At 24.8% G+C, this 24,127-nt stretch overlaps 1 protein-coding gene and 4 long non-coding RNA genes across 11 annotated transcripts in view; 4 read left to right on the plus strand and 1 right to left on the minus strand.

Moving 5' to 3' along the window:
• Positions 1-24,127, minus strand: part of Mmp2 (Matrix metalloproteinase 2) — a 187,830-nt gene that overhangs the window by 19,194 nt on the left and 144,509 nt on the right. For all 3 annotated transcript variants that reach the window (XM_089083307.1, XM_089083308.1, XM_089083306.1), the window contains exon 7: positions 23,239-23,397. In XM_089083307.1, coding sequence (XP_088939433.1) covers positions 23,239-23,397 — 159 coding nt within the window. The remainder of the gene's footprint in view (positions 1-23,238; positions 23,398-24,127) is intronic.
• LOC105434039 (uncharacterized) lies at positions 757-4,707 on the plus strand. Of its 2 annotated transcripts, none has more exons than XR_016140908.1 (5): positions 757-1,617; positions 2,150-2,291; positions 2,940-3,098; positions 3,554-3,645; positions 4,102-4,707. It is a non-coding gene; the product is annotated as an uncharacterized LOC105434039 (long non-coding RNA). The 2 variants fall into 2 exon arrangements; XR_016140907.1 differs by having other exon boundaries at positions 758-1,612.
• On the plus strand, positions 5,594-8,563 carry LOC148934971 (uncharacterized). 2 transcript variants are annotated; one of them, XR_016140905.1, is made up of 5 exons: positions 5,594-5,733; positions 6,296-6,441; positions 7,092-7,226; positions 7,724-7,827; positions 8,275-8,563. It is a non-coding gene; the product is annotated as an uncharacterized LOC148934971 (long non-coding RNA). The 2 variants fall into 2 exon arrangements; XR_016140906.1 differs by lacking the exon at positions 8,275-8,563 and having other exon boundaries at positions 7,724-7,847.
• LOC148934972 (uncharacterized) lies at positions 8,561-12,621 on the plus strand. 3 transcript variants are annotated; one of them, XR_016140903.1, is made up of 5 exons: positions 8,561-9,916; positions 10,460-10,605; positions 11,245-11,377; positions 11,883-12,008; positions 12,434-12,621. It is a non-coding gene; the product is annotated as an uncharacterized LOC148934972 (long non-coding RNA). The 3 variants fall into 3 exon arrangements; XR_016140902.1 differs by having other exon boundaries at positions 8,561-10,605; XR_016140904.1 differs by lacking the exon at positions 12,434-12,621 and having other exon boundaries at positions 8,561-10,605; positions 11,883-12,039.
• On the plus strand, positions 17,100-20,687 carry LOC148934973 (uncharacterized). The gene is made up of 5 exons (XR_016140901.1): positions 17,100-17,230; positions 17,742-17,892; positions 18,638-18,770; positions 19,256-19,384; positions 19,842-20,687. It is a non-coding gene; the product is annotated as an uncharacterized LOC148934973 (long non-coding RNA).

The following is a 24,127-nucleotide window of genomic DNA, read 5'->3' on the forward strand; positions in this document are numbered from 1 at the left end:
GCAGAGAAACGCGCCGCAGCAAAAGCAAATGCGTTCGATGGCGGATCCTTTCAGAGAAGACAAATGCGAGCCCTCGTTCGCATTTACGTTCTCTCCTCTCCGTGACAATGGTACGCGCGTAATATGTTTACCACCGACAGCAACGGGGGAGAACATACGGGACGAACGGGGTGAACTAGAAATGGGAGGTCGCCGAGCGAAAAACGAAGAACGATGCGCTAGCGAGACAACTGAACAAGGGATGAAAGCAGCGGTTGAGTCGTTTTATTTGTTACACTATATTCATGTCTCTTTGACGATATCAAAAGATCATATTAATATAATAACAATTAAGATGATATGTCGCAAATAATACAGGACAATAATTAAGTAGAAAATATTATTATTATATTAGAAAATATTATTATTATATTAGAAATGATAATAATAATTTATTGATCGTGAAATATTATTGTAAACTGAGATCAAATTAGACTCAAATTGGATTCAGATTTCTTTAAATAAAAGATTAATATAGCAATAATTTGTAATAAAAAAAATATAAAACTTTACATTTAAATAAATTTAGTAATTTCTTCTTTGAAAGTTACCAGCTATTAGCTTGAAAGATCGATTAATAGACGATGAAACGTTTCTTCTGTGTTTAAAACCAAGTAAACGTTTCTTCGTGAGCACGTTAAGACAAAAATTATCTTTTCACAAGGCTGAGTCGCCTTTTGTACGGGATGTCCTGAATGCAGCGCAGCATGAAACAAGCTGCGAACGCTCGGGAAGATTAAGGCGAAAAGGATAACGCTGACAGACAGATGGAAAACGAGAAGAACAAGCGGTGGAGAAGGCACAGGCGAGGGAGAGAGAGCGCGATAGAGGATCGAAATGCATTCGCGATCCCCCGGAGAAACCACCCCGGCAAAGCTCTGCCGCAGTACACTAAATCACTATTCCCCGGGGTGGTGCGCCCCGTGGTATACCCCGCGGGATGATGAGAAACGGGTAGAGAAGTGCCCGGCGCGAGCCCGGTCATTCTTTATATTTTATTCACGTTTCATTTCATGCTCGGCCTCTACGTGACCGAAAAAGAGCGGCCCATAACGAGAACGACGGTGCATCATGATGCGATGTAGAGCCCGAGATAAATGCCCGCGATGATGTACCGCCACGATGATTCTCGTGTCTCTTTTTAAAAAGACAAATCGATCGGAATGCAATTTTTCTTTAAGTAATAAAAGTAAATTCTGCGTTTACGGTGCTAGGATGGCCAGTGGAAGGTAGAAACTTGTTTCATCCTTGTCTATTCTTGCCCTTGTCCTTGTCCATCTCTATACGTATATTTATTTATTACATCTCTTTTTCTGTTGCAAAGGTTATTATATAAACGATTCGAATTTATTGTTTACGAATTGTCTTTTAGACAAAGTAAACGATTGGATAGCTCGTGTGAGGCTCAACTAATAACGTTTATCTTCTTTGGCCAATTAGAAGTAAGATTTACCTTCTTGTTCCTCTGTCTCGATTGACATCAGAGTCACGTTAGAGTCACGTTGTTATTCCTATATTGTCCGTCACAAAACACGTATACAAAACACGTAGAGAGGAACGAATATTCGACTTGGTAAAGTAAATGAAGTTATATTTGATAAGTATTTAATTATCAAGTCTAAAATATATAACGACTTAGTATATTCTTTATAATATTGCATATATTTTGTTGATATTTTTTCGGTTATGTCTTATTATTTAATGTTAATGTTCATATACTAAATGTGTTCTTAATTGCTACGTAAAACACAAAACCAATAATCGTGAAAAATTAATAATCATTATGTCTTAAATTATGATTATGTTAATTTTAGTAATTCTAAGATACCATTTTAAGGTGAAATCTTGATGTTGTGCCGTAATAATTTTTAATTAATTAATAATTTATAATATCTCAATTAATTAGACTACAAATCATGATTTATTTTCTAATTCTATTTACTTTCAGTTTGATCTTTTTCTTTTCTGTTTGCAATAAATATTTTAATAAATAGTTTAATTTAAGTGTATTGATTTTCTTTAGAACTTATTCGTTATTTCGTGTAAAAAATAGGTTATTGAATAAATACTTATATTTTTCGAATTAAACATAGATAACCATTCTTTTCAGATATTGTGACTGTGTGGTTTGGTAAATCAGAATAAATACAATTTATTTAGTTAAGTTTCCTAGGAAAAAAAATACGAAATGGATAAACATTTGAACATTCAAAGGACTGCATCGATGGCAGTTATAGGAATAGGATCCGTTGGTATGTTTTATATTATAGTACAAAGAAAACAAACATTTCTTACAAGTATGAGAAAAATCATAATAAAATAAAATATAAACAAATATACATATATATTCTACACAAATGATATAAAATCATAGAATTATAATATAAAAAAATTGCAGTTTCCATTTTAATAAAAAAAGAATGTATATAATAAATTATTAACAAAACATTGCAAACTATGGTAAAAAAATATTAAAGTATTCAGAAAAAATATACGAATTATGTAGCTATTCTAAAATTCAAAGTATCTCTGTTTAATTATATATTACAGTCCAATATATGTTAAATAAGCCTTATATTTATATTTAACTTAACAATTAAATTAAAATATTATTAAAATGATACATTTTCATTACTGAAATCTAATTTAAAATCAGTTATAGATATACATATGTTAATATATATTGACTGTTAAAATAAAAATGAAATTTCTAATATATTTTACGAGCCTATTCTATTAATTGTAAACATTTTATTAAAAAATATTACTGTTTAATGTACCTGGCAAAAATTTTAATTATACGTTTTCTCGTTTATGATATCACTCTGCTTGTAAGATACAGATACATTAAATTACTAAACGTTACTTTAAGTATAATTATCTTTTGTATGTCATATTAGTGGACCTTTATGTATTGGGAAAAGCTTGGAAATTATTTACTGAAGATGAAAATGTCTACATCCAAATTGCTTTTTTTACAGCAATGGGTTTCAATACGCATTTATTTATGTCAACGTTTAAGTATTTTTTACATTTACATTAAGTTATTATTACATTAAGTAAGTTTAATCGCTTTATATATCTACTTATATTTTTAACACAAATACAAATTAGTTATATATATATATATATATATATATATATATATAAAATAATATATATATATAAACTAATATAGAATTTAGAAAACAATATAATAGATAGCGGCAGGATCTTAAGCGCTCAATATTTTTATATTTATTCTTTTATATTTATGTATCTAAAAATTCAAGATAACTACCTATATGAATCATTTGCCATTATTAACGGACTTGCAACATAGCAGTTCAAGCCATAGAGAAATTTTTCTGTTTAATAAATCGATAATCAAATTTAAACCAATTAATCTCCTTCCGCCACAAAAAATGCTTATTGCAAAAAATTATATTTAAATTAGTGTTACAAGCATATTAAATCCATCGAATATCGATTTTTCGAATCGCTTCAATTGTTTTAAATCTTGAAATTTTCGTAGATATGATAAATTTTGAATATGATAAATTTTTAAATAATGGACAACTCTACCCGATTGACGAAAATGAATATGAAGAATAAATATACAGAAAAGTGAGTAAAATATACATTACACAATGCATGTCTCATATGTAAAAGTAAACATTTTTTAAATTGAATTCCTAATTAGCTAAATATAATGTTTCTATTTCGTCTTTTTATTGTCGTATATAACTTCTAATATTTTGTGTTTGTTTTACTTTCTTAGAAAATGAAACAAAATTTGGCATGATATTTTATTATTCAAATCATTTGCGTGTATTCTTCAGCATACATTCTCTCCCCTCTCTCTCTCTCTCTCTCTCTCTCTCTCTCTCTCTCTCTCTCTCTCTCTCTCTCTGCTCCCTCCGACCTCCAATAATAACGATTTTTAAACTCTTATGTGTATTACAAAATCCTTTCATGTATTTGTGATATAACTTTATTACTTTTTCCGTATTATATACACAATTAATAATTGCGTTAAAATTATCTCTATTATTAATAAATTATTTTTTATATATTTTACAGAAAGACGACAAAAGAATTTCTTTTCATTACCAATGACGATGACTTATTAATCTGACAACTTGCAAAGCAACGCATTTCTTATCTCTTCACTAATATGCCATAAAAAAATGAGTGGTTTCATATATTCACAATTATATAATTTTTCATAATTTAATATAAATTTTAGATTCTGACATATTATAATCTATATATGTATATAGTATATATATCTATATATGTGTATATACATACATGTACATATACACATATATTATATATAGTATAATATATAGTATAATATATAGTATAAATAATCTTTTAAAGTTAATAAACTTTTCAAAAAATAATAACTTAAAAAATAAAATTTAATATTAATAAATCATATTTATTGTGAACCATTGTTTAAAATTTATATAAAATGTAATTCATTAATCATTGAAGCGTTTATTAATTAGAGAATTTTATTATAATTATGCATAGAGAAATTTAGAATATAAAATTGATTCCTTTGTTACATTTAGTTCATGAATAATTATCATCGCTAAAATAATGCATTTTGACAATTTCAATGTTTCTCATATGTATTATACATAATAATTATCACAATAAAGTTAGAAATTATATAAACATATTTTATTTCATATTTCCTTTGGTTTATCTTACTCATTTATGACTGATAATTATTGAAGGTGTATGAAAATGTAAATAATTTTATATACAATTTATATACAACAAATAATTTTATATACAAATATATGTATATGTATATATACATTTTATATATTCATAATAACAGTTGCTTTCATATCAAATTCATTTCAAAATTATTTCTTTTATTCCGATATAATAGATTCATTTCAATTATATATACAATTAATAATTGTGTTCAAATTATCTTCATTAATAAGCTATATTTTTCTATGCTTTATAAAAAGATAAAAACAGAATTTTTTTATGTCTATTACTAATGAAAATAATTCATTAATCTATACGTGATGACAACTTACAAAGTAACATGCAAGACAACGCGCTCCACGATATTACTTCCTTATCGCTATAAAATGAGTGATTTTTAAGTGTACAACAATATCAGAATTTAATAAATCCGAAAATCTATCAACATTAAATTTAAGAAATATTCTAAAAAATTTTTGATTTATTAAAAGTCAATTACATACACAAAGCTCATATATACAACAAAATTAAATCTTTTATTCTAAAATTAAACCTTCAATATTCTGTTTGAAACACAAAATGATTATCAAATTTATTTAAATTAGATTTATTTATTTACAAAATTTATTCAATGAATAATAACATTTTTTATGCAACTATGTCGCACGGAGCACGATGTCTTCTAAAATATGATTTTAACACACATATTGATTTATTATATTTCTTTTTCTCTTGCAATCGTTATTATATAAACGACTGGAACTTATTGTTTACAAATTGCCTTTTAGACAAAATAAAAGATTGGATAGTTCGTGTCAGGCTCAACTAATAACGTTTATCTTTTTTGACCAATTAGAAATAAGATTCATCTTTTTACCTCTTTGTCTTGATTGACGTCAGATAGAATCAAATTATTACTCATATATTGTCTGTCATATACAAAACACGCAGAGAGGAACAACTAGTCGACTTAGTAAGGTAAATGAAATTAGTATTGATAAGTATTTAATTATCAAGTCTAAAATATAACGATTATGATTAATTATATTCTTTATAATATTGCATATATTTTTATATGCATATTTTTATATAATATTTTTTCTGTCATTACTGAATATTAATTTTAATACATAAAATGTGTCTTAGTTGCTATGTAAAACCAATAATCATGAAAAACTAATAATGATTATATGCCTTAAATTATTATTATGTTAATTTTAGTAATTCTGAAGTATCATTTTAAAGTAAACCTTGATGTGTTATGCCATAGTAGTTTTTAATTAATTAATAAGTAATTTATAATATCTCAATTAATTAGACAAATCGTATTTTATTTTCTAATCGTATTTTATTTTCTCTGTTTATTTTCGGTTTTGACCTTCTTTTTAATCTTGTAAATCTAATAAATATTTTAATAAATAGTTTAATTTAAGTGTATTGATGATTTTCTTTAGAACTTATTTGTCATTTCGTGTAAAAAAAGATTATTGAATAAATATTTTTATTTTTCGATTTATACATAAATAATCATTCTTTTCAGATATTATCACACTGATCGCAGTTTGGTAAATCAGAATAAATACAATTTATTTAGTAAAGTTTCCTAGGAGAAAAAATACGAAATGACTTTACTTTTACAAATTCTGAAGGCTGTAGTGATGATAATTATGGGAATCGGAGCGATCGGTATGTTTTATATTACAGTACAAAGAAAATAAACATTTTGTATAAGTTATGACAAAAATCATAAATAAAATATAGATATATATTACACAAAAATGATATAAAATATAATCATAAAGATATAATATAAAAAATATTGCACTTTCCATTTTAATAAAAAAAAGTTTATATAATAAATTATTAACAAAATATGGCAAACTATGATAAATTTATATTAAAGAATTCCGAAAAAAATATAAATTATGTAACTATTCTAAAATTCAAAGTATCTCTGTTTAATTATATTGCATCCCAATATATGTTAAATAGCCTTATATTTGTATTTAACTTAACAATTAAATTAAAATATTATTAAAATGATACATTTTCATTACTGAAATCTAATTTAAAATCAGTTATAGATATACACATGTTGATATATAATGAAATAAAAATGAAATTTCTATTTATATTTTATATTTTACGAGCATATTCTATTAATTGTAAATATTTTATTTAAAAAATATTATTATTTTAATGTATCTAACAAAAATTTTAATTATACGTTTTCTCGCTTATGATGTTATTATGATCTGCTCGTAAGATATAGATACATTAAATTACTAAAGTTACTTTTTTATAATCATTTAATCATCTTTTGTATGTTATATTAGTGAACATTTATTTTTTGAGACAAGCTCAAGTATATATTACAGAAGATGAAGTTTCCTATTTCAAATCTGGCTTTACCGCCGCAGAACTTTTCAATGTGTTTTTAATTTTGACGATAATTGTATATTTTATCCTACGTAAGTTTTATCCTTCTACATATTTACTTAAATTATTAAGACAATTACAAACAAGTTATAAATATGAACTAATATATAAATAAGTGTATGTGCGTTTATGCATGCATGTGAGTGTATATTAAACATATGTGCATAAATAATATATGTAAAACAATTACATTTAGAGAACAATATAATAGATAGCATTCGGCTTTTAGGATTTTAAGTATTTACTATTCTTTTTCTTATATTTATGTATATAAAAAGGCAACTGGTATATCACGAATTATTTGTCGTTATTAACGAACCTTCAACGTAGTAGTTCAAAGCCGGAGTAGTTCATAGCTAAATTTTTCTGTTTAATAAATCGATAATCAAATTTAAAACCGATTAGCCTTGTCCCCATAAAAAATTCTTATTTCGAAATTACATTTAAGTTAGTGTTGCAAGCATATTAAATTCATCCTTATCGATTTTTCGTATCGTTTCAATTATTTTAATTTTTGAAATTTTTGTAGTTATTTGAACTTTGAACATATTGAGGAACTTGATGAATATCTCTAAATGATGAACAATCTATATGGATAGATAACGAAAATGAATATGAAGAACATATAATAAAGTGAGTAAAATATACGTTATATAATGTATATATTATATGAAAAAGTAAACATTTTTTAAATTGAATTCCTAATTATAATGTTCCTATTTCGTCTTTTTATTGTCTTGTATATAACTTCTAATATTTTGTAATTGTTTTATTTTCTTAGAAAATGATACAAAATTTAGCACGATATTTTATTATTCAAATCATTTGCATGTATTCTCCTGCATTCTCTCTCTTCCTCTCTCTCTCTCTCTCTCTCTCTCTCTCTCTCTCTCTCTCTCTCTCTCTCTCTGCCGCCCCGCCGTCCCCCAATAATAACGATTTTTAAACTTTTATGTGTATTATAAAATCTTTCCATATGTTTGTCATATAACCTTTGTTACTTTTTCCATATTATATACACAATTAATAATTGCATTAAAATTATCTCTATTAATAAACTATTTTTTATATATTTTATAGAAAGACGACAAAAAAATTTCTTTTCATTACGATGACGATGACTTATTAATCTGACAACTTGCAAGGCAACGCATTTCTTATCATCTCTACATTAATATGCCATAAAAAAATGATTTCAACACATATTCACAATTATATAATTTTTCATAATTTAATATAAATTTTAGATTTTGACATATTACAATCTATATATGTATATCTATATATGTATATATATATATATATATATATATATATATATATATACACACACACACACACATATATTATATTTAATATATAGTATAATATTAGTATAATATATAGTATAAATAATCTTTTAAAGTTAATATTTTTCAAAAAATAATAACTTAAAAGATAAAATTTAATCAATATTAATAAATCATATTTATCGAATCATTGTTTAAAATTTATATAAAATGTAATTAATCACTGAAGCATTTATTAGAGAATTTTATTATAATTATGCATAGAGCACTTTAAAATATAAAATTTATTCCTTTGTTACGTTTACTTCATGAATAGTTATCATCGCTAAAATAATGAATTTTGACAATTTCAATGTTTCTCATAGGTATTATACATAATAATTATCACAATAAAGTTAGAAATTATATAAACATATTTTATTTCATATTTCCTTTATTTTATGACTCATTTATGACTGATAATTGTTGAAGATGTATGAAAATATAAATAATTTTATATACAAATATATGTATATGTATATATACATTTTACATATTCGTAATAACATAACTTTAATATCAAATTCATTTTAAAATTATTTCTTTTATTCTGATATAATAGACTCTTGCAATTCATTTCAATTATATATACAATTAATAATTGTGTTTAAATTATCTTCATTAATAAGCTATATTTTTCTATGCTTTATAAAAAGATAAAAACAGAATTTTTTTATCTCTATTACTAATGAAAATAATTCATTAATCTATCTGATGACAATTTACAAAGTAACATGCAAGACAACGCGCTCCACGATATTACTTCCTTATCGCTATAAAATGAGTGATTTTTAAGTATACAACAATATCAGAATTTAATAAATCTGAAAATCTATCTAACATTAAATTTAAGAAATATTCTAAAAAATTTTTGATTTATTATAAGTCAATTACATACACAAAGCATATATACAACAAAATTAAATTCTATTCTAAAATTAAACTTTCAATATTCTGTTTAAAAACATGTTTAAAAACACAAAATGATTATCAAATTTATTTAAATTAGGTTTATTTATTTATTACAAAATTTATTCAATGAATAATAACATTTTCTATGCAACTATGTCGCACGGAGCACGATGTCTTCAAAATATGATTTTAACACACATATTGATTTATTATATTTCTTTTTCTCTTGCAATCGTTATTATATAAACGACTGGTACTTATTGTTTACGAATTGTCTTTTAGACAAAGTAAAAGATTGGATAGTTCGTCTCAACTAATAACGTTTATCTTTTTTGACCAATCAGAAATAAGATTCATCTTTTTACTTCTTTGCTTTGATTGACATCAGATAGAATCAAATTATTACTCATATATTATCCGTCATATACAAAACATGTCATATACAAAACACGCAGAGAGAAACAAATAGTCGACTTAGTAAGGTAAATGAAATTAGCATCGATAAGTATTTAATTATCAAGTTTAAAATATAATGATTATGGTTAATTATATTTTTTATAATATTGCATACATTTTTATATGCATATTTTTATATAATATTTTTTCTGTCATTACTGAATATTAATTTTAATACATAAAATGTATCTTAGTTGCTATGTAAAACACAATAATCATGAAAAACTAATAATGATTATATGCCTTAAATTATGATTATGTTAATTTTAGTAATTCTGAAGTATTATTTTAAAGTAAACCTTGATGTGTTATGCCATAGTAGTTTGTAATTAATTAATAAGTAATTTATAATATCTCAATTAGACAAATTGTATTTTATTTTCTAATTCTGTTTATTTTCGGTTTTGATCTTCTTTTTAATGTTGCAATAAATATTTTAATAAATAGTTTAATTTAAGTGCATTGGTGATTTTCTTTAGAACTTATTTGTCATTTCGTGTAAAAAAAGATTATTGAGTAAATAAATACTTATATTTTTCGATTTATACATAAATAATCATTCTTTTCAGATATTATCACACTGATCGCAGTTTGGTAAATCAGAATAAATACAATTTATTTAGTTAAGTTTCCTAGGAGAAAAAATACGAAATGACTTTACTTTTACAAATTCTGAAGGCTGTAGTGATGATAATTATGGGAATCGGAGCGATCGGTATGTTTTATATTACAGTACAAAGAAAATAAACATTTTGTATAAATTATGACAAAAATCATAAATAAAATATAGATATATATTACACACAAATGATATAAAATATAATCATAAAGATATAATATAAAAAATATTGCACTTTCCATTTTAATAAAAAAAATTTATATAATAAATTATTAATAAAATATGGCAAACTATGATAAAAGAATATTAAAGAATTCCGAAAAAAATATAAATTATGTAACTATTCTAAAATTCAAAGTATCTCTGTTTAATTATATTGCATCCCAATATATAAATAGCCTTATATTTGTATTTAACTTAACAATTAAATTAAAATATTATTAAAATGATGATTTTCATTACTGAAATCTAATTTAAAATCAGTTATAGATATACACATGTTAATATATAATGAAATAAAAATGAAATTTCTATTTATATTTTATATTTTACGAGCATATACTATTAATTGTAAATATTTTATTTAAAAAATATTATTATTTTAATCTAATAAAAATTTTAATTATACGTTTTCTCGCTTATGATGTTATCAATCTGCTCGTAAGATATAGATACATTAAATTACTAAAGTTACTTTTTTATAATCATTTAATCATCTTTTGTATGTTATATTAGTGAACATTTATTTTTTGGAACAAGCTCAAGTATATATTAAAGATGAAGTTTCCTATTTCAAATCTGGCTTTACCCTCGCACAACTTTTCAATGTGTTTTTAATTTTGACGATAATTGCATATTTTATCCCTACGTAAGTTTTATCCTTCTACATCTCTACTTAAATTATTAAGACAATTACAAACAAGTTATAAATATGAACTAATATATAAATAAGTGTATGCATATATATGCATGCATGTGTGAGTGTATGTTAAACATATGTGCATAAATAACACATGTAAAACAATTACATTTAGAAAACAACATAATAGATAGCATTATTCGGCTTTTAGGATTTTAAGTATTTACTATTTTTTTTCTTATATTTATGTATATAAAAAGGCAACTGGATATATCACGAATTATTTGTCGTTATTAACAAACCTTCAACGTAGCAGTTCAAAGCCGTAGTAGTTCATAGCTAAATTTTTCTGTTTAATAAATCAATAATCAAATTTAAAACCGATTAGCCTTGTCCTCATAAAAAATTCTTATTTCGAAATTAATATATTTAAGTTAGTGTTGCAAGCACATTAAATCCATCCTTATCGATTTTTCGTATCGTTTCAATTGTTTTATTTTTGAAATTTTTGTAGTTGTTTGAACTTTGAACATATTGAGCAACTTGATGAACATCTCTAAATGATGAACAATTTATATGGATAGACAAAAATGAATATGAAGAACATATAATAAAGCGAGTAAAATATACGTTATATAAGGTATATGTTATATAAAAAAGTAAAAATCTTTTAAATTGAATTCCTAATGATAATGTTCCTATTTCGTCTTTTCATTGCTTGTCGTATATAACTTCTAATATTTTGTAATTGTTTTACTTTCTTAGAAAATGATACAAAATTTAGCACGAAATTTTATTATTCAAATCATTTGCATGTATTCTTTTATATCCTCTCTCTCTCTCTCTCTCTCTCTCTCTCTCTCTCTCTCTCTCTGTTTCTCCTCCTCCTCCTCCCCCAACGATTTAATAATGATGTTTAAACTCTTATGGATATTATACTTTTTCCATATTATATATACATTTATATATATTATATACATTTTTATATATATATATATATATATATAATTAATAATTGCATTTAAATTATTTCTATTAATAAATTATTTTTTATATATTTTACAGAAAGACGACAAAAGAATTTCTTTTTAGTTACTAATGACTTATTAATCTGTATTGACAACTTGCAAGGCAACGCACTCCTTCATCTCTTTTCTAGTATGTCATAAAAAATGAGTGATTTAAGAATATATTTACAATTATATAACCATTCATAATTTAATATAAATTTTAAATTCTGACATATTATAATCTATATATTTTTGTATATATATATATATATATATATATATATATACATATATATTTTTTTTTTCTTTTACATTATATATGTTATATATTTAATAAATAATTTTCTAAAGTTAATAGAGTTTTCAAAAGATAATAACTTAAAATATAAAATTCAATTAGTATTAATAAATCATATTTATCAAGCTGTTGTTTAAAATTTGCATAAAATGTAATTCATTAATCACTGAAACTGTTTATTAATTAGAGCATTTTATTATAATTGTGCATAAAAAAATTTAGAACACAAAATGTTTATATATACAATATTTCTAAAATTGAAATTAAAGATTTTGTTAAAACATAAAATAATTTTCAAACTTATTTAAGTTGGAATTACGGTGGCGACATACTATCAGTGGCAGTTAGATTTGTTCATCCTTGTCCATTCTTATCCTTATTCTTATCCATCTTGATAATAAGCGTGAAAAGTGATGACTGTACTGACAACAAAATATTTTTATTGCACGTTACTTTATTATTATGTGTCTACAGATGTGACTTTTGTCTCGTATCAAATTTGTAAAAATAAACGACAACAAACCTCCGAATTTTATACTTTGTTATATTCGAATTTTATATATAAAAGCTATTTTTCATTTCTTTCAATCGTTATCAAACCGTGTGTTTTTCTGACCGAATAGACTTCATTTCACGTGCCTTTTATGGCTACTTAATGACAGTCAAGATAGAAAAGAATAGTAGCCATTCATTTTCATAAGTGTCTTAAAGCCATCGTTTTAGCGAGCGTCGTTTTATTTAAATATCTCTTTATTTGCAAATTACATCTTGCAATAAATTTCACTGTGTCATTTCTCGTTTATGACGTCACAATATGGCAGTGACAACTAATCAAGAGCCTTAATAAATATATTTATTTATCTCTTTTCTTTTTCGCGTATTACATACGGAATCGTAATTCGAATCTATTGTTTAACATTATTTCGCAATTGGATAAGATGGAGAAGATTAGAGAAGATTGGATAATTTATGTGAAGCTCAACTAACAACGTTTACTTGCTTTGGTCAATTAGAAATAAGATTCACTTTTTTATTTCGCTGTCTTGTTCGGCGTCAAGTAATTAAATTGTTACTCATGTTGTCTGTCCTATATGCAACACATAAACAAGCAGAAACATTCGATTTAGTAAGCTAAATTAATACTGACAAGCATTTAATTATATCAAGTCTAAAATATATAATGTATAAATATAAATGACTTAGTATATTTCTTATAATATTGCACATATTTTATTGATACTCTTTTCGTTGCGTCATTATTAATTATCAATGTTCATATACAAAATGTATCTTAATTGAAATACGAAATACATAAAATTAGTAATTGTCCGAAACTAATAATCGTTATATTAAGTTAAAATTATGTTAATCTAGTAATTTTAATATATTGCTTCAATAAACTTTGATATTATGTCACAGTAATTTATAATTGTTATATCACATTTAATTGGTATTACATTATTAACTCTATATTATTTTTTAATTTTATTTATTTATTTGCTTTGACCTTCTTTTTAATATTTATTACAAATATTTTAGTAAATAATTAAATTCAGTATATTGAATTTTTTTAGAATTTATCATTTCGTATAAGAGATAAATTACTAGATAAATACTCATTTTCTCAATTTAAGCATAAATATTCATTCTTTTCAGATATCATTAATCGTGACTTGATAAATTAGAATAAATATAATTTATTTATTTAAAAAAGAATTTTCTGGGAGAAAACATACGAACGGCTTATAGATTTCCTTATACAATGGTAGACATTGCACTGATAATATTACTGATACTTGTCGTAATCCAAGACCGTAAGTTTTATGTTATATAAAAGAAATAAATATTTCGTATGAATTATGATAAAAATCATAATATAGAGAAATATGTATATGTCAAAATGACATAAAATATAATTTATCTGTTATATTAATTGCAAACGTATTATTACAAAATACTTTTGTTTTAATATATTTGAAACAAAATTTAATTATTATTATATTTTCTTGCTTGATGATGTTATCAATTTATTTTATTTTTATATTATATAAGGTATTTATTTTTATCAAGAAAGGCAAAGAAATATTGAAGATGGAAATGCTCTTTTCATAAACGATATTGGTTTTATTGTTTTTAAAGTTTTCAATATATTTATCTTGGCAAAGAAATATTGAAGATGGAAATGCTCTTTTCATAAACGATATTGGTGTTATTGTTTTTAAAGTTTTCAATATATTTATCTTTATATTTCTATTTTTTTCAATTTTTTTCAGGTAAGTTTAGTCCTTTTATATATCTATTTATACTTTTACATAATTAGAAAATAATTATATATATAAATTAATACACACACACACACACACACACACACACACATACACACACACACACACACACACAATTATATATATATATATATATATATAATTTATAATAATATAATATAAAAATATTATAAGAGTAACATTAAATTTGTATCATAAACTATTACACACAAAAAATTTTTACAAACGGAGAAAAATTATTATATATATTTCTTTATTTGTCATAAAGAATTATTAGCATCAATACATAGAACTTTTTTCACATTAATATTTATACCTTCAATAAATTCCAATCTTATGAAATATTGTGTGTATGTATGTGGGAGTTGATAAATGCATATATATAAAATAATATAATATGTAAAACAATTACATTTAAGTTGGTGTTACAAGTGCGTCAAACTCATCTTTATCGATACTTTTCCTTCAGATTGTTTTAACTTTTAAAATTTCTATAGAATTTCTGTTGGTCATGGCGATTTAGCGTTGGTATTATAATGCTTAAATGAACAACCTATACAAATGGAGAGCGAAAATATGAAGAATAAATATATAGTAATGTGAGTAAATTACAAATACATATATAAATTACACAAAATATATATTTTGAAAAAATGCCATGTTTTATATGAATATATTTGTATACACACACGCAAAAGTAAAAATTTTTTAAACTATCTTAATTCCTAATTTAACGTTGCTGTTTTTCGTTTTTTAATTATCTTGTCGTATATATTTCCAGTTTTATTTCTTCGGAAGATAAAATAGAAATACATTTGACACAATATTACAATATTTTATTATACACGTTAAGTGGATTAATAGTCCATATTAGATTTTCCATTCCGTTTGCATATATGATTATATCTATCCTCCCTTCTCTCCCGACAATAACAATTCTTATAATCTCTTATATATATTATATCTCTCTGCTTTACAAATTAAATCGATATTTGAATGTATCAAAGTTGATTTTTGTCATTTTTCCAGGATTGGCTCCCTTATTACGTTTACTTTATGAACAGTTATCAAGATAATGCATTTTGATAATTTCAATGTTTTTCATATGTGTTATAAATAATTGTTATCACAATAAGGTTACAAAGTGTGTAAATATAATTTATTTATCATATTTCGTTTGGAGTATTTTATGATTTACCTATGACTGATAATTAGTATATTGAAAATATATGAAAATATAAGTAATTTTATATAAAATATATATATATATATATATATATGTATACATTTTTTACATATACATAATAACATTTGTTTCAATATCAAATTCATTTTAAAATTATTTCTTTTATTCCGATATAATAGAATCTTGCAACTTTTCCCAATTATATATACAATTAATAATTGTATTCAAATTATCTTCATTAATTAAGCTATTTTTTTCTACGCTTTATAGAAAGATAAAAACAGAACTTTTTTTTATCTCTATTACTAATGGCAATAACTCATTAATCTATATGTGATGAAAACTTATGAAATCACATGTAAAATTAGACAATGTATTTCACGGTATTACCTCTTTACCATTATAAAAAAAGTGAGTGATTTTTAAGTATACACTAATATATCAGACTTTAGTAAATCTGAAAACGTACAATCAAATTTAAGAAAAAATTTTCTAAAAAAAACCTTCTAAAAAATTTTAGATTTATTAAAAGTCAATTACGTACACATAAAAAGCTTATATATATATATATATATATATATATATATATATATATACATTCCTAAAATTAAACTTTCAATATTCTGTTTAAAACACAAGATAATTCTCAAATTTATTTAAATTAGGTTTATTTATTTATTATAAAATTTATTCAATAAATAATAAAATTTTCTATGCAATTATATCGTACCGAGCATGATGTCTTCAAAATATAATTTTAACACATATTTATTAATTATATTTCTTTTTCTATTACAATCGTTATTATATAAACGATTCAAACTTATTTTATTCGAACTTATTTATTTTATATATTTACGAATTGTCTTTCAAACAAAGTAAAAGCTTGGATAGTCCGTGTGAGGCTGAACTAATAACATTTACCTTTTTTGGCCAATTAGAAATAAGATTTAGCTTCTTGTCCTTTTGTCTCGATTGATATCAAATAGAGTCAAGTTGTTACTCATGTATTGTCTGTCATATACAAAACACGCAGAGAGGAACGAATATTCGACTTGGTAAGGTACATGAAGCTAATGTTGAGTAAGTATTTAATTATCTAAAATTTATAACGATTATTCTTTAAAATATTGCACATATTTTGTTCATATTTTTTCTGTTGTATCATTATATAATGTTAATTTTCATATACAAAAAGTGTCTTAGTTGCTACGTAAAACACAAAATCAATAATCGTGAAAAACTAATAATCATTATGTCTTAAATTATGATTACATTAATTTTAATAATTCTAAGGTATCATTTTAAAATGAATCTTGATGCCGTAGTAGTGTGTAATTAATTAATAAGTAATTTATATCTCAATTAATTAGACTACAAATCATATTTTATTTTCTAATTCTATTTATTTTCGGTTTTGATCTTCTTTTTAATATTACAATAAATATTTCATGAAATAGTTTAATTTAAGTATATTGGTGATTTTCTTTAGAACTTATTCGTCATTTCGTGTAAAAAATAGATTATTGAATAAATACTTGTATTTTTCGATTTAAATAACATAAACATAAACATAAATAATCACTCTTTTCAGATATTGCGACATTAATCGTGACTTGGTAAATCAGAAGAAATACAATTTATTTAGTAATATTAAGTTTCCTAGGAGAAAAAATACGAAATGGATCGAATTTACCAAACTCAAATTACTGTAATAGCGACATTGATAGAAATAGGATCGATCGGTAGGTTTTATATTACAATACAAAGAAAATAAACATTTCGTATAAGTTATAACAAAAATCGTAAATAAACAAAATATATATATATATATTACACACACAAATGATATAAAATATAATCACATAATATAAAAAATATTGCAGTTACCACTTTAATAAAAAAATATATGCAGTTATCATTTTAATAAAAAAAAGTCTATACAATAAATTATTAACAAAATGTTGCAAATTATGATAAAAAAATATAAAGAATTCAAGAAAAAATATATCGAATTATCTAATTATTCAAAAATTCAAAGTATCTCTACTTAATTATTTATATATATATATATATATATATATATATATATATATATATATATATATAGATATATAATATATTGCAATCCAATATATGTTAAATAGAACTTGTATTTTTATTTAACTTAACAATTAAATTGAAATATTATTAAAATAATACATTTTTCTTGCTGAAATCTAATTTAAAATCAGGTATATACATATTGATAATAGATATATACATATTGATATTAATCGTTAAAATAAAAATAAAATTTTTAATATATTTTACGAGCCTATTCTATTGCAAATATTTTATTAAAAAATATTATTGTTTAATATATCTGGCAAAAATTTAAATATACATTTTCTCGCTTATAATATCATTCTGCTCATAAGATATAGTTTACATTAAATTACCAAAAGTTATGTATAGTTAAGTATAATTGTTTTTTGTATGTTATATTAGTATCCATTTATGCATTGCGAAAAACTGAATCATGTATTGGAGATGACTATACCAAAATTGCTCATATTATGGCACTATGTTACAATACATTTCTATTTATGTTGATGGTTATCTATTTTTATTATTACATTAAGTAAGTTTAATCCACATATCTATTCATATTTTTAACACAATTACAAATTAATTATATATATATATATATATATATATATATATATATATACATATCTTGCCTAATAATACTATCTACTATATTGTTTTCTAAATATGTCATATTAGTTTATATATATATATATATATATATAATAGTATTATTGGGTAGAATTTTAGATGTCTAATATTCGTATATTTATTCTTTCATAATTATGCATATAAAAATTCAAGACAACTGCTGTAGAACGAATCATTTATCATTATTAATAGATATGCAACATAGCAGTTCAAAGCCATAGATAAATTTTTCTGTTTAATAAATCGATAATCAAATTTGAAATCAATTAACGTCCTTCCCCCCACAAAAAATCTGGTTGCAAAAAATTACATTTAAGTTAGTGTTATAAGCATATTAAATCCGGCGAATATAGATTTTTCATTTCAATTGTTTTCATTCTTCCGTAGATATGGAAATTTCCGTAGACATTGGAATGTTAATGCTCTAAATGAATATTTAAACGTACAACTTCAATGGATTAACAATATTGATGATGAATGAAGAAAAATGAATATGAAGAATAAATATACAGAAAAGTGAGTAAAATATACATTACACAATGCATGTCTCATATGTAAAAGTAAACACTTTTTAAATTGAATTCCTAATTCTCGAGCTAAATATGATGTTTCTATTTCATCTTTTTATTGTCTTGTCGTCGATATAACTTCTAATATTTTATATTTGTTTTACTTTGTTAGAAAAGGAAACAAAATTTGACACGGTATTTTATTATTCATATTATTTGCGTGTATTCTTCTATATTCTCTCTCTCTCTCTCTCTCTCTCTCTCTCTCTCTCTCTCTCTCTCTCTCTCTCTCTCTGCCCCCCACTGTCCCCCAATAATAACGATTTTTAAACTCTTATGTGTATTATAAAATCCTTTCATGTGTTTGTCATATAACCTTTGTTACTTTTTCCATATTATATACACAATTAATAATTGCGTTAAAATTATGTCTATTAATAAACTATTTTTTATATATTTTACAGAAAGACGACAAAAGAAATTTCTTTTTATTACGATGACGATGACTTATTAATCTGACAACTTGCAAGGCAACGCATTTCTCATCATCTCTTCATTAATATGCCATAAAAAAATTATTTCAGCACATATTCAAACAAACAATTATATAACAATTATATAATTTTTCATAATTTAATATAAATTTTAGATTTTGACATATTACAATCTATATATACTGACATATTACTATCTATATATGTGTGTGTGTGTGTATATATATATATATATATATATATATATATATATATATATGTGTAATATATGTATATATATGTATATATACATATATATTATATATAGTATAATATGTAGTATAAATAATCTTTTAAAGTTAATAAATTTTTCAAAAAATAATAACTTAAAAGATAAAATTTAATCAATATTAATAGATCATATTTATTAAACTATTATTTAAAAATTTGTATAAAATATAATTCATTAATCACTGAAGCGTTTATTAATTAAAGAATTTTTATTATAATTGTACACAATGAAATTTAGAATACAAAATTATACATACAATATTATACATACAATATTTATACATACAATATTTCTAAAATTGAAATTCAATATTTTGTTAAAACATAAAATAATTTTCAAGCTTATTTAAATTGGAATTACTCGTCCAATACAAAATTTAATAAATTACAAGTTTTTTATCATTTAAATACTAGTACTAATACTGTTTTCGCTGCTCATGTATCATTTACACATGCATTTTAATGTAAGACACTAATTATTCCCTGGAATTTATATGAAAAGATTTAAAAAATTATAAAATTTAAAATATAAAACTTTTTGCAAAATTTATTTAATATTTATTTATCGAACAATACAGAAACACATGAAATAACGTATGTTTGTTGGATCAGAAAAACATCATATGTATTATTTCATGTGCAATATATATCTACAGTCTTGTTTTATAACATTATATCATAAAATCAGTCATGTTAAGCGGATCGAAAATTTCTCTACTTTCAAAAATAAAAACTTGTTCATGTCATCTTTTCTAGTTTTATTCCAACAATAGATACATCCTTTTTGGATCATCAATTTTATTGGCTGAAGCTGCAGCACAGACGAAAAATTGGGACATATATCACAGAGAAAATTTTTATGTTTCTCCTGTCATATAACCGATTTTAATATTGACTTGGATAAATTAGTAGATAAGAAATTTTTATATGATGTTAATTTATTCAGTATTGCTTTAGAATAATAATGATAAGAATAATAATCATAATAATAAATCTTTGAAAGTAAGATAATGATATTGGCATTTATAATAAGAATGTAAAAACGCGCCTAATGAAGATTTCTGATTATTATTTATTCTGTAGCGCAAACAAACTATTTGTGTAAACAATAGTTCTTTTTGTGCGTTTACTTTTTGTTTCGCGCTTTCGAGCTATCCTACATTTTTCAGCATTTTCATGCCTAGCAGGTGTGCAGTAAACGCCATAGGGCTGCTCACGACGAGATATTCGGGGCGAGCGCAACTGTGTTTCGCTATGCAGCGGCTGACTATCGAACGAGTTTGCTACTGAAAGGCCAACTTTACCCCACCGCCAGACTATAAAGTGCCCTATCTACTGCGAGACTATACGAGATATAGATCCTTGCCCGAAATTCAAATTTCCGATGCTGCCAGCACGCCGGTGTCCATAATCTCGATTAAAGAGCCAGGGTGTCTCAATCTCAACCTACTTCATTTCTGTTCTGATTTGAAATTGCATCTCACAAACGCGAGACTTTCCGCTAATAAAAGTATATGAGAAAAAAATTATTTTAAGAGAGCTATTTTTATTTGCAACTTCAATGTTTTATATTTTACAACAAAAATGCATTACCCCCGACGCCTGAGATCTTCCTCGACACCCCGTATAACGGACTGCAGATTTCCGCGTGTAGTTTGGCCGGGTGAATATAACTAAGCTGTTTCCCATGACTGCGCGATTAAAGCAATTTCGACATACTCAAGTTGTGATGCGCCGGCAAAATCACGCGAGTAATTCCAACAATGGTCCGCAATTTATTTCATAACTCAGTATCAAACATATTCGATAATGTTAACAAAAGTGAAGTTGCCAAGATTACAACTGCATACACATTCGTCCCAATATTTATCTCCGTCTTTCAGCACTATAATTTCTAATATATATATATATATATATATATATATATATATATATATATATATATATATATATATACAGTATATATCTTACAATTTTTTTATTTTTTATTTTATCTCGTTTAATTTTTCAAAATATGGATACAACGTTTGTATTAACGTTATTAATTAAATGTACTCCTCCGATATTTATTTAACTTCGGAAACATATTGTATATATAATATTTCACTATATAATACTTCACTAAATATTTCACTATATATATATACCCAGTAATGGCGGAAGAAATCTGGAGAAATTTATCTCGTCCATTACGAGCCCCACCTTCGCCCAAATTATCCTGTACGTTATCCCTTACGTACTTCTCACTGAGCTCGCCGATAAAGCCATAAAGAGCAAACAACTTTTCTAATATACTCAATTGCCGGCCGACACGCCGGCGGGTTATGTCGCGCGTTACGAGTCGAGCCGATTGCAACGGCATTCGCTTTAATGCCATGGCTGCGCGACAGCGTGCTCGAAATTCCGAAATTGAAACACCGCACGAGCGGCGCTCACGTCCCGCGATCCCATGCCGATAACGCGCGCCATAAATCTCGTCGCTACTACATCGCCGCTTACCGAAAGTTTTACGATCGAGATAAACCTCCCGCATATCCCGGTCTCGTCCGATTCACACCGCGTATACGAAGAAAATTCGAAGAACGAAAGCGGCCGAATGCCAATCGCGCGGCGCAATCGAGATAATCGCCCCGCCTCCCTGTTTCCCTTACTCTGGTTTACACTGATTAACGATTAAGTAGAATGATGTTAATATTTTTGAATTTCTTTGTCAAAATTCTGATATTTCTTAACTTCAACGTATTTATAATTCAATTGTGCTATCGCACTTAACTTTGGCTTCTATCCTACTTGCTTAAATTTATAATTAACAACAATATTTATAATTAGATATATAATGTGTTGTACAATATATATTTTTTAATTGTGTTCTGCTTCAATGGCTTTCTTATATTTCCAAATTCATAATTAATATAGCTCAAAATAAATATCATTTACTTAAATTTATGTAATTTATGAGGATTTTAATATCTTTTACTAGGAGTAGTTTCATAAAGCAGAATATGCTCCAATAATTCACAGGGAAACAACTTTATTTAAATACCGCATGTTTAACGATCGTGTAAAAGCATTAGCATTGCGAAAGAGAGTGACTTACCGTACATCTGCTGAATCCCATGGCGGTCGTCCTCCGGCAGCTCGTAGTTCGGGCTCAATCCCTGGTACCAGGGATACATAAGAGCACCCTGGACCGAGCTGTGCGCCAGTCCCAGGGAATGGCCGAATTCATGAGCAGCCACCGCGAACAGACTGGTGCCTGAAAGAAGCGCAGAAAAATATTCAAGACCTGCGCTCTTCTTATCTGCATGTTGCACCTCGCGTTTATGTCAGCCGCAATACTTGCGGCTTATGCGAGACAAGAATCGCATACAGATTTGCGAAAACCATTCTTATATATTGCGGAAAGTATCCTTGCGAAAATATTTGGTGAAGACAGAAACGCAAAAGATGAATATTATTTAGTAAGGCAATAAATTAGTCGTACAAAACAGCAATATAATTTGCCGATTTCTCTCTCTCTCTCTCTCTCTCTCTCTCTCTCTCTCTCTCTATTTTTGTTTTGTATAAAATATACATATATTTGTTAGAAAATATTTATCAAACAAATTAAAAATTAGTTTCAGAGCAAAGTTTCTAATAAATGAGAATAAAATTAGTGCATGTATATTTCTCGCATTCTCCATTTCTGAAAAATCAAGGTCAAAACAATAGCATTTTAGTAAAAAATGTATAAATTAATTATAATCTAATATATTCCGTTTTTCTTTTTTCGAGAGGGAGACATTATCAAGTATTTTGGAAACCAAAATAATATTAGAGAGTACAGATTCTTAATAAAATGATCGAATTAACAACACAAGTAAGGCTTGTATCCTTTTTTGTGCATTTTTCCAAATTAACCGTTAATAGTTCCTCAGAGAAAGTTCAAATTAATTTTATCTGTAATACCTGTATTTTTTGACAGCCTCGAAAGACATCGAGTCGTG

This window comes from Pogonomyrmex barbatus, unplaced genomic scaffold (assembly GCF_055798465.1).
Source record: "Pogonomyrmex barbatus isolate J1 unplaced genomic scaffold, ASM5579846v1 scaffold7, whole genome shotgun sequence".
Lineage (NCBI taxonomy): Eukaryota > Metazoa > Arthropoda > Insecta > Hymenoptera > Formicidae > Pogonomyrmex > Pogonomyrmex barbatus.